Below are 12,600 nucleotides of genomic sequence, written 5' to 3' on the forward strand. Positions count from 1 at the left end.
CCACTCTTGAGTTCCCCTGTGTTCCCATTGTTGAAACAGACTCATCTCCTCTCCCTTGGATCACCATGGCTACACAGGGACAGAATTGACAACAATGAAACTTTCCCTGCATGCTTCAAAAAGTTATTTGTTGCGTACAGCAAGTGGGGTAACCCCGTCTGCACTACAAAAGTAAGATAACAATTTTTTCTGAAGTTGCCCTCTGACATCTGACAAAGGGTTAATCATAGGGACAGAGGAGAGGGGGGGGGGGGGGGTGCAGGCCTTGCATTGTTCTGCTGAGTGACAGCACAAGTCACTGCTGCGGCCTGGAATTCCAGCGGGAAGGAGTTGTGGGATTTAGTCACTGGAGAAGCTATTTGGAGGCAGCTGCTATTTCCTATTTGTTACATCTCTTTATTGCTGCAAATCAGCCCACAGCTGGGAAACGGCATCGGTCGGAGCTTCTACCAAATACTTTGGCTTCTGGACATGCACAACACGCGGCACCCCCTGTGGAAGGATGCAGAGCCCCCGTATCAGGAGGAGGACAGAGGAGCTCTCTTTAGCTGGCCATACACTTATACATTTACATCCAATGTTCCAAAACAATCCATTCCTTCTAGGAATCCATTCAGAAGGGATTGATACCTACACACACAGCACACCGATTTTTAATCAATTTAATTGTATTCAATGCAAGACCATGGCCTATTGATTGTCCGCTGCTCTAGTCCCTTCCCCAATTGACCTAGATTTTCTGTCCTTTGCTATGTATACTTTCGATCGATACTTGATCAAAATCAATTGGATTGAACATTATTGGTCCCTTTCGCAATAGACCACTTTTTTTTTTTTGCATTGTGTTACCCTTTCTGAACACAGGGTAACACAACAGCAATGAAAGTCTATGGAGCCTAGTACACTTACCCCATTGCGTCGTGCCACAAACTTCTGATTGGCCCCCAACCAAAGTCAAAAGCGGTTTGCCACCAGATTTCCACAGCATTGTAATGCATGTACATCAATGGTCGACGCAGAAACTTTAAATCCGTTGGCGGCGGTGGTGCGGTGTGCATGCGGGAAACAACGCAAATACTGTGGGGAAGCCCAGTGGCGTACTTCCTGTCCAGCAGGAAGTATGTCACTAGGCAAAGGACAGTGATTGATAATGAAGACCGTGCGAGAGGGCGCTATTCTTGTGACTCTGTCGGTGCACTCTGCTGCAGGATCATATGAATCTATTTTTTTGCCGCTGTGGTGCGAGGGGGTGGAGCATTGCACCACAACGTTCTGGCCAGGCATAAAACCGGCCTCAAGAAGTTGATTCTCATCCGATTCAATATCTGCAGGGAATCGAATGGAAAAATCCATGTCGGACCTTTTGGGTCCTACAGGAGAAAATCACTTTACAACTGTTTTGCTGTTGAACACAATGCAGTCAAGGAAAAATCCATACGATCGTGGCTTTCTCCCCATTCACAATACATTTCTTCTTAAGCATTCTGGGTTTGGAGAGTGATGTCATAGCATGAGTTCATCTCTATTAATCATCCCCGACATCGGTGATTGATGAGCGTGCGCTGCGCTGATTAATTGAAGGTAAAAACATTTCATTCCTGCCTGTCAATCAGTCGCTACGCAGCAAGCGAGGGGGAGACTGACGGTGTCTGACCCCATATGTAGATGTCCGTCTACCTGTCATGTCTGACATAAAGCAGCATGCATCACCTGACCACCAGGATGTTAGCTGAGTTATCACCTGGGGACTTCTCTGCAAATCCCTCACCTGAGAGTGAGGATACAGGAAGTTAGCAGGTGTGGAGGGGGCCCTCCACACCTGCTAAAAGCAAGCTAAGCAAAATCCTTATTTGACACCCAGACTCTCCTCCTGCAATTTTAGTGGCCCCAAACCAGTAACAAATGCTACTAAACAGAGTTAGGCCTAGGAGTCTAAAAACGCTGCATGATTATTTGGGCAGGGTATAAAATGGGGGGAACATTTGGTTAAGGGTACATAATAAATCAGTAAATTTGCCTATTTTCTACTACTTAATTGATATAGTGAAATATCTCAGTATGACCTAACTTATCTCCACTATCACACAGAACCCTGCCCCTGTGGGCAACTAATAACTCCCCTGGACAGCTAATACCCCCCCCCCCCCTTCCATGGCATCTAACCTTAACTAATCCCAGGCAATATCCAAAAATCGCTATGCTAATTAAAGTAGTTGGAGGCAATCCCAACAGGCCAAATCGCAATTGTTCTGCCTGCAGCATTTTGCTAGCCATTGCCATTCAATGCTAAGCATAGGATCGCTGCTAAATTGCTTTTTTAATCTTGGTGATTATTGTGATCTTGCAGCAATTTTACTACCCAAGCCACCAAAATAAAAAATGGAATCTCAATTCCTAATCGCTTTTGCAATCGCTAGCACTAAAAAAAAATCGCTACAAAAATACCTGGGGAATCGCTGAAATCGCTTTACAAAACTCTAGGAGAAACACTGAGCGATTACTGACTGCGATCAGCTGCCTGTAGTGGGTCAAAAAAGACCAATTCACATAGACGACTGAATTGCATTGCTACTATGAGAACATCCTGAACTGTTTCTATAGGAGGGTGCTTCAGTATGCTGTGCCTCTGATTTTTTTTTAAACATAATAAGGGTATAAAATGCTACAGTACACTTGCTAGATCAGTGGAGAATGTGTTTTCGGTTCTGCACAAGTAACTTGGCATGGAAAACCTGCAGCCAGAATGTTGATTCTAGAACAGACGTATCAAAGACTTGCTGCAACTGAACAATGCTTGTTCTTGATTCAAGCTGACAACAATAAACTTTCTGGACAGATTTGCTTCCGCGGATGAAACATGGTTACATCACTTTGATCTGGGAGTAAACAAAGTAAGCAGAGAAAGGATAGCGGATCGCTCGCTCTCATAACGTTCAACTCAGAAGCATCAAAGAGCAAGATCCAAATGGTATAGAATCCTAGGAGCAGCACAGTATGAGCATAGTAAAATGTTCCTTTTATTTCATTTGCATATGAATAGTTTTAACGGTATAAAAAAAAAGCAGAAGTCACTTATATGAGGCCCGCCATTGGTATAAGGAGGTGCAGGAAAAAAAATGAGATCAATGTTTTGGCCGCAATTAAGGCTTTCACAAGACCATATCTTCCTCCTTGTACCAACAAGGTGTGCCCCATTTAAAGGATACCCAAAGTGACATGTGACATGATGAGATAGACATGTGTATGTACAGTGCCTAGCACACAAATAACTAGGCAGTGTTCCTTTTTTCTTTCTCTGCCTGAAAGAGTTAAATATCAGGTATGTAAGTGGCTGACTCAGTCCTGACTCAGACAGGAAGTGACTACAGTGTGACCCTCACTGATTAGAAATTCCAACTATAAAACACCTTCCTAGCAGAAAATGGCTTCTGAGAGCAAGAAAGAGATAAAAAGGGGAATTTCTTATCGGTGAGGGTCACACTGTAGTCACTTCCTGTCTGAGTCAGGACTGAGTCAGCCACTTACATACCTGATATTTAACTCTTTCAGGCAGAGAAAGGAAAGAAAAAAAGGAACACAGCATATTTATTTGTGTGCTAGGCACTGCACATACCCATATCCATCTCATCATGTCACATGTCACTTCAGGTATCCTTTAAGTGACTTCTGTTCTTTATACTGTAGTTTTATTATGCTCATAATGTGATGCTGTTGGATTCTCTACCATTTGGACAGTACTATGTGATCAGTGGAAGCCCCGGTACTGTTGTCTTTGGCTTTAGAGGGCAGTTGGCCCATTATTCAATGACAGTAGCTGTTGTGTCACTGAATGTGACCCCACACATTCAGTGACACTACACTAAATGTATTCACTACTGCTCCTCTTAAGCAGATGAGGGGAACAGTTTTGTTTCTTATTACCATTATTCTGAATAAGGTGATCACTACCAGCACAGCACCAATAAAGAGCTGATCCAGGGGCCCCAGTGCAGTTACAGCTCATGCATGACCTATTGCTGCACCACTGGCGTTCACCCATCTCTACAGACACGGGCCCCAGTGACTACCTATCACTAAACTGAAACATCTGAGATTTGAGTTTGATTCTTCGGTGGTAGATGTGATGGAAGCTACAGGAACAGTCAGAAACTTTTTTTTTTCTGTCCAAGAATAGAACACTTGAAACAGAGATTGGATAAGTGCACCAGCAAGCATTTCAATTCTAATCCTTTACTGTCTTCTATGTCAGGAGCATAGCCTGCTGGAGCTTCCTGGTATTTAGCAAACTAACGCATCACTCAGCGATCACATGTGACACAAACATAGTAAATCTACTTCCTGTAAGGCCAAGCTGTATACAGAACACATGCTTGGGTCCCTGGTGTAAGGTCTAGACGGATTTTGCAGCCTCAATCCAATTTTGATACTAGACATCGCTGTAAATGCTACTTACAGGACCTCTTTATAGGCAGAAGGAAGAGAGTGATACTCTACTCCTAAGGCCCCGCTCTCTCTGCTCAGAAGCAGAACGCAGAAAGCTGGATACTCTACTCCTTAGGCCCCACCCTCTGCTCACAAGCAGAGTGCAGAAAGCTGGATACTCTACTCCTTAGGCCCCGCCCTCTCTGCTCACAAACAGAGGGCAGAAAGCTGAATACTCTACTCCTAAGGCCCAACCCTCTCTGCACACAAGCAGAGCGGAGAAAGCTGGATACTCTACTCTTAAGGACCCATCCTCTCTGCACACAAGCAGAGCGCAGAAAAGCTGAACACTCTACTCCTATGGCCCCGCCCTCTCTGTACATAAGCAGAGTGCAGAGCACTGGATACTCTACTCCTAAGGCCCTGCCCTCTCTGCTCACCAACACTGCTGGGCAAGCATCCAAAGACTCTCTCTCTCTTTTATAAAAACTTTTCACAGAGTTCCAGGTTATGCTAAGACTTATTTCCTGGGCAAACAGGCAGAGAATACTGTGGGAATTAAGGTGTGGTGGATTTATTTTAGCACGCACTTTAAACATAACATAGCAGTGAATTAGCTGTTTTAATAGTTATACCTGCGTTAGATCCAATAACATATTTAGGAGCACAGAAAGCCATGTGCTGCCTGTGTTTTATATATTTAAACACACAATAAATTGCTAAATAAATATTGGGCTGTTTTATTTTGGGCGTTATAGATATTTTCCAAATTACCTTGGATTCCGCTTGCAGAATATGTGCATTTTTTCCACATTCTACTTTCTATAACTTCAGTAATGTAAAAAAGTAAGTAAAACCCATTAAGAGTTTGTAGGTGGACAAATCAATATTTTTTTCATTTTCTAAAAAATAGAATGTAAATATAAAGATGATGTTACTGAACAAAATAGAAAACAAAATAACTTTGCAAGAATAATTTATATAACAAAGCATTTACATAGCTGCCACTTTCTTCCATGGAAAAAGTAAGCACAACCTTTTGCTTTAAACACCTGGTATTGCTCCCTTTGGCAGAAATAACTTCAAGCAGATGTTTCTTATAACTGTCTAACAGTCTCTGCCATCACCTGGCAGAAATCTTTTCCCATCTCCTCCATGCAGACTTTTATTCCCAGCTACACCTTGTTCAAGGGATTTCGTGGATGCACAACGCGTTTCAAATCGCCCAAGAGCACCTCGAAGGAAATTTGAGCTTTTGACTTGGCCATTCCAGAACTTTCTATCAATTATGGTATTATTTTTCTTTATTTTCAGCCAATCCTTGGAATTGTTAGGGCCATTTGTTATTATTTGGCAGGGTTCACCTTCAACAGAGCTTTACTCTCCTGACAGATGGTTTCGCAAACTCAAGATTTTTTGGTACAATGAAGAATTGATGGTAGATGGATGGTGAACTGCCCAGGCCCTGATACTGAAAAGCAACTGAAAAGCAGCTAAAAACCATAATATTTCCACCACCGTGCTTCACAGTTGGTATAAGGTCCTTCTGATGAAATAAAGTCTAGTGTTTTAACCAAACAGATCTTCAGGCATTGTGTCCAGATAACTCTGTCCAAAGCACTTTGTTCTAGATGTCCTCTCTAACAACATCCTAAGTATTTTTACCTGATCTAGTGCATATGATTCCAATGTTAGACATCTGAGGTAGCGATAAATAATAATTCACCTATTCCTAATATGAAATTTGCATTTTATGTACAGTATATTAAAATTAAGCAATTGGCTACAGATGCCATTAAGTTATTTGCCTATGTTCTATCAGTAATGTTGAAATGAAGGAGATGAAACATACTTATGCTGGGTACACACGATGAGATTTCCCGTTCGATTCCCGGATCGATTCGATTAAATCAAACATGTTCGATTGGATTTCGATCGTTTTTTCCGTCGATTTTGCATACCTATCATGAAAAAATCGATCGAAATCCAATCGAACATGTTTGATTTAATCGAATCGATCCGGGAATCGAACGGGAAATCTCATCGTGTGTACCCAGCATTAAATGTCAGAAAAAAATGATAAAAAAATGCCATGGGGTGCACTGACTTTTTTACACTACTGTATATGTTTCACAGATATGTATACATTTTCCTCCCATAAAATGAATGATGACTTCCGATGGATATTTTAAAGTATGATAAGGGCACCAATGTCTAAATTGACACAGGGCTATGCGGGCGACCCTGGGGGTGGGAGCAACATACAAATCACTTCACCTTCTCTCACCTGCATTGGCATTGCTGAGTAATCAGCTGTGAAAAATCTGAGATTATGCAGAACTCTGACTCTCTGTCAGAAAGCTCCCTGAAATCATGAGCCCTGAACACTGAGGATACTTGTAGAGCATGACCAGCCCCCAACGGGATCTCAGTATTACAATTTAACATTAATCCAGCACTGACAGGTCCAGAAACTTAATCCACTCCCCCTCCTCCTTCACAAGTCTTTTTATAACTCTGACAAAGTTCTACCTCTAGATAAACATCATTGACGTCACTCTTCTGTTAGCTCAGAACTCTGCTGTGATTCAGCTGTGTGAGCAACGTTCTGTGGGATTTATTTAGGGTAAGCTGATAATATTACACACATCCAAAAATACAAAATACCAATGGGAAACCAGTCATTCAGCTATAATGACTAGACTCTATCAGGGGTCCTTTAGTGTGGGAGGGATAAATCATATTAGGGGGTTCCAGAAGACACAAGCGATAGGTCAACGTAACAATACACAGTCTAACATCCCATTTCCCATCAGTCAGTAGTATCGTCAACTCAAATCATTCGGGAGCCCAATACTGACCTCACCACTGTAAAGAAAACCGACATGGTTCCAGGCTTGGACTTCCTGTATGTGGGACAAGAAAGGAAGTGACATAATGGAGCTGGGGGGAGTACAAGAGAATTACAAGCACCTTTAAGAGGAACTGTAGTAAAAATAACATAATTAATAAAATTGTGTTTTTTACAATATTAATGTATCAATTATTTAGTCAGTGTTTTCCCATTGTAAAATCTCTCCTCTCCCTATTTACGTTCTGAAATGGATCAAAGTGGTGACAGTTTTAGTTCTGCCACGTGATCTGTATGGAATATTCGTTACAGAGAGTTCTATGTACACAGGGAGATACTGCTTGCTTGGCAGCCGTTAGTTTCCACAATGCAACAAGGTTCACAGACAGCAAACTGTCAAGACCATGGTCATGACATCACACTGTGGGAGTGGTTTCACCACAATATCAACCATATGGACCCCCCTGATTATCTATTCGAGAAAATGTAAAGATTTCTTGAGGGAAAGGGGGTATCAGCTACTGAATAGAATGAAGTTCAATCCTTGGTTAAAGTTCCTCCTTAAGACGTCAAAACTGAGAGGCGGAAAATGCTATTTTCGATCAGACACACTTAACGTTGGTAATAGCAGTCTGACACAACTTTAAAAGAGTGCTACATACGTAGATATGGACACCCCTATACAATGTTCATCTTGCATGAACTGCATACACAATTCCACACACAGATGTGTTGTTTCAACTTTTTTGTTTTGTAGACTTAGAATGAGGTGTGAGAACCTCTAAGTTTTGCATGCTGTCTGTGAAGGAAGAGACTCACCGGACTCACCATTCTATGCTGGGCCATCATGCTGTCCCAGTCAACGTCAGGCTGCATGCTTGAGACAAGTGCACTGAGCTCCTCAGGGTGAGGTTTGTTGTGTAGGAGGGGGTGCAGCGGCAGGTGGGGGCCACGGAGCTGCTCGTCATTCTCATCCTGCTCCCGCGTGGCCAGCTCTACGGTCATCTCCTCCTCTCCATCCGTCTTACACGTGAATGGAGAGGTGGCGGGTTTGGACGACATCCTTCTGGAAACAGAGAAGACATGTTGGAGTCAGGATGGGCTGAGGAGAAATACCGAGAGAGAATTTACAAAGATGGAGGTCATTTCTCGAGATAAATTAGAGCAAACATCATCAAAGATCAGCCTATTAAGATACTTAGCTCAGCCAAGTCTGCCTTACTATTCCTCTGGAGAAATAAGGACATGGAGGTCCTACAACGTAGGAATTTAATAATCATAAGCTACAAAAGTACAACCCAACAGACTGCCTTTTGCCTGAGCAAAGTCAAGCATATAAAGTTTGTACAGAAGTACCAACAGTACATGATCCAACTGAAAACAGTCTCTGCCCCTCTCACAATGGTCTCTGCCCCTCCCACAAGAGATATTTCCCTACAGTAACTTATGTCTCCTCCCCTCACACTCCCCACCTCCACGTAACACCAAGAAGGGGGTGGTAGAAATATTATGAGTGGAATTATGGTGGCAAGTGGAACAACTCTGGAGGACAACATTTGTCTGCTCCCTCCCAGCAAAATGAATAAAGTTGGGGGGGGGGGGCTTTCCCTTTCGACATAACAAGATAGAGGTTAAAGAAATATACACAAAAGCCTTGAAAAAAATACTTTAAGAAAGTGCTGTAATCCTGAGGATCCCACATAGTGATCCACAAGGGTCTCTTTGCAAAGTCTTATTAGAAGAGTCCTCAGAATTGCCATCGGTCATCGCTCCCCTGACTTGAGACTGTCCAGTCAACTCAATATTAACTCAATATTTCTGGGGCCTGGCAGTTAAACTTGGGGTTAGAATTTAGCTAAACTGGAAGTTTTAACTAGCCCTGTTAAGGGACCCCCTTATTTATGTTAACAACCCCTTCTCCATTTACATAAAGTTCTTGCCTTGGGCCAATTTGCCAAACTCTAAAAAGTCAGCAACTAGCCCTGTGAAAAAGTTGGGTGGTGCTTGAACAGGGTGTTAAAGTTCTATTAAAGTTTTATAACACCATAAACCTAGACCTCTACAGAAATCCAGCGAACCCTCAGTAAAGGTTATGGTGGCTTTTATGGGGACTGCTGCGATCAGGATGATCTACAACAGATCCTCTAGTCTGGCCTCCATTTTTGTCGCCTGCCATATTGTAATACCAATAGTTTCTTTTATCAGCCCTAACTCAAGGCATGGGCCATCTCAGGCAAGCAGAATCTCAGACTGGCAGTGGCCGACTTCTAGTGTGCTAAGCTACTGATCGTCAAACAGCATCCTGGCCAATCATCAACAAGATAAAACTTAGTCTTAGATCCAGATTCAAATTATAAGTTGAAATTTAAAATAAATGACTGGATAGTGTAATGGTTAAGAGCTCTGCTTCTGACACAGGAGACCAGGGTTCGAATCTCAGCTCTTCCTGTTCAGTAAGCTACTCTTTCAGGAGACCAAACAGCATCCTGGCCAATCAATTACAAGATAAAACTTAGACTTATTCTAGACCTTAAGCAAGCCACTGCTCCTTCCTACTGAGCATGCCCTAGAGGCTTCAACTCTGGCGCTTTGAGTCCACCAGGAGAAAAGCGCAATTTAAATGTTCTGTGTCTTGTCTACAAAGAGGTCCTTGAAGTGTGGCTCTGCACATCTGTCATGGCGTCTGCAGGCGATTCGTGACTTCAGCCGCTGCACAAACTTCTTCTCGGACGTGGTCCCACCTTCCATCATGCCGGACGTCCAGTAATCCATATGTTCTGCTCTCTCACCAGCGTTTAATAAAGCGTTTGGTACGGCCAACTATCAAAGGCTCAGAAAGCGGCAAACGCAAGCCTAATTTCTCGCTCTCTCCCCCCATTTTTTCTTCCTCATCGTAGTTCTTCAATTAATCATAATTTGTTGGTTTGAAAAAAAAAAAAATCAAAAACCTCCTTTCAATAATTGATGCCATTTTCCTGCATTAATCCTCTTCCACATCAATGCGTTTCCAGCTTATACTTATTGTCAGGGGATGGCATAAAAGCAGATTTAGTCTTATTTTATTGATTACAACACTGCTTTATTTCACAGTCAGTGCTTTAATAACACACGACCAGGAAAAAAAATCCAAGCAGGAAAAAAATAGAGACACACTTTAAATTTTAAAACAGGTTTCTCTCTTCACTTGTTCAAATGTTTTATTTAACGCCTGCAAACTCATTAGTAAAATTACCGTTAATAAATTAATAGATCTTGAGATGAAAAACACAAAAAAGAAAAAAGATAAAGGTCGATGTGGAATTCCAGCAGCTATTTTTACGCCTCTCCGGTGAAAATAGATTTGGCGGTGGTCAGATGACCCAGTAAAGAAGCGCCGGGTGCAAAAGTTTCTATGAACTTTGTTCTTAAGGAAACTTCAAGCGGCCCACCAACTTCTAGGCGGAGAGTAAAGGGGAGCTCCGACTAACCATGCTCAGTGGAAAAAAACCCTGGCGTGTGAATGTCCACTCCCAGTAAGGAAATGGGATGTAGTGAATCCCAGCTACTAGCTGCTGATAATAGTGTGTAGACATCTGCCCGTTGTAGTGACCCGAGGAAGCGGGCAGAGACCGGCGAAACGCGTTGTCTGTATGCTAATTAAGCTTGAATAAAAATATTTTTCCTCCCCCCGATGCGGATCCTTGCAAGGAGGAAAGGCACCTCTTTTTGACTTTTAGAAGTATAATATAAATATATGATACTTACAATGGGCACCTCCTACACCCTGTTACATTGTGAAGGGTTGACTTGTTTTTAGCGCTGCAATACCGTGTGTTTATATTGTGAAGTGTGTAGACAGTTTATCAAATATCTCCCCTTAAGCTAGACTGAACTCGGTCAAGGCAGACTTTTGGAGCGGTCTATTCTGTGTATATCTTACCCCCGCTCCTCCATCCCTTAAAAATCCGACGAGCATTGTTCCCCTCCTTACTCCTCCTGCCACAAGCCGCACCCTGGGCACTGTGCTGTCGTCCCTTCTCCTCTCCACCCCATGGTAACAGTACATATCACTCTGTAGCTCTCTGCCATTTCTCTTTCTAGTACCATATTCTCTCAATCACTGCTCACCTCACTAATTCTCTTACTATGAACAACTTTTCTTCCTCTGTCTGTGGCATGCTGTGACATAATGTGCAGTGATTATCACTGTGGATTCCTCCTCAGTCTGCGGCATGCTGGGACATAGTGTGCAACAATTGTCACTATAGATTCTTCCTCTGTCTGTGGTACAATGTAACATTGGGGTTGATTCATCAACTCACCCTGCTCCGTAGCTAAGTTATGGGCGCTCCTTTTAAAAGTACGCGCTCTCCTACAAGGTGCAACCGTGATATTTCACTAGTGTGGCTGCTACTATGCTAATTAATTTGCATAGTAGCGGCCACGCTAGTGAAGTATCACAGTACCTTGTAGGAGAGCGCGTACTTTTAAAAGGAGCTCCCGTAATTTACCACTGCATGCTATGCAGCACTGCCGTGCGTAGCGTGCGACTGCTGTATTTAAGTCACGCTGCTGCCTTTTAACTCGCGCTGCATGAATCAACCCCATAGTGTGGAGAGATTGTCACAATGGATTCTTCCTCTCTCTGTGGGATGCTGTGACATAGTGTGCAGCGATTGTCACAATGGATTCTTCCTCTGTCAGTGACATGCTGTTGCATAGTGTGCAGCCACTGTCACGATGGAATCTTCCTTTGTCAGGGACATGCTGTTGCATAGTGTGCAGTGATTTTCACTATGGAATCTTCCTCTGTCAGTGACATGCTGTTGCATAGTGTGCAGCCACTGTCATGATGGAATCTTCCTTTGTCAGGGACATGCTGTTGCATAGTGTGCAGCCACTGTCACGATGGAATCTTCCTCTGTCTGTGGGATGCTGTGACATAGTGTGCAGCGATTGTCACAATGGATTCTTCCTCTGTCAGTGACATGCTGTTGCATAGTGTGCAGCGATTGTCATGATGGAATCTTCCTTTGTCAGGGACATGCTGTTGCATAGTGTGCAGCCACTGTCACGATGGAATCTTCCTCTGTCAGGGACATGCTGTGACATAGTGTGCAGCGATTGTCACTATGGAATCTTCCTCTGTCAGGGACATGCTGTGACATAGTGTGCAGCGATTGTCACTATGGATTCTTACCCTCCCAGTAGAATGTAGAGTTTCTCTCATCCTCTGAATGAAAGTCTGGAAATGAGCCCATTAGAAGTAGTCCCTGGTTGCAGTTTATTTGGGGCAGTGCAGCAGGAAGTAATTCTCATCCTTGAGGGTCTTCTGCTGGCAGTGTTGG

General features: G+C 43.0%; 1 protein-coding gene across 17 annotated transcripts in view; it reads right to left on the reverse strand.

Moving 5' to 3' along the window:
- SOX6 (SRY-box transcription factor 6) overlaps window positions 1–12,600 on the reverse strand; it is a 605,164-nt gene that overhangs the window by 322,961 nt on the left and 269,603 nt on the right. For 12 of the 17 annotated variants that reach the window (XM_068260626.1, XM_068260625.1, XM_068260627.1 and 9 more), the window contains 2 exons: window positions 8,102–8,339; window positions 7,284–7,328 (listed from right to left, as the gene is read on the reverse strand). The exons of 1 other annotated variant lie outside the window; for it this stretch is intronic. In XM_068260626.1, the coding sequence (XP_068116727.1) occupies window positions 7,284–7,328; window positions 8,102–8,339 (283 nt within the window). Of the gene's footprint in view, window positions 1–7,283; window positions 7,329–8,092; window positions 8,340–12,600 lie in introns of all 17 variants that reach the window. 4 more of the 17 variants (XM_068260639.1, XM_068260638.1, XM_068260635.1 and 1 more) reach the window with 2 other exon arrangements.

Source organism: Hyperolius riggenbachi, chromosome 11, assembly GCF_040937935.1.
Source record: "Hyperolius riggenbachi isolate aHypRig1 chromosome 11, aHypRig1.pri, whole genome shotgun sequence".
NCBI lineage: Eukaryota > Metazoa > Chordata > Amphibia > Anura > Hyperoliidae > Hyperolius > Hyperolius riggenbachi.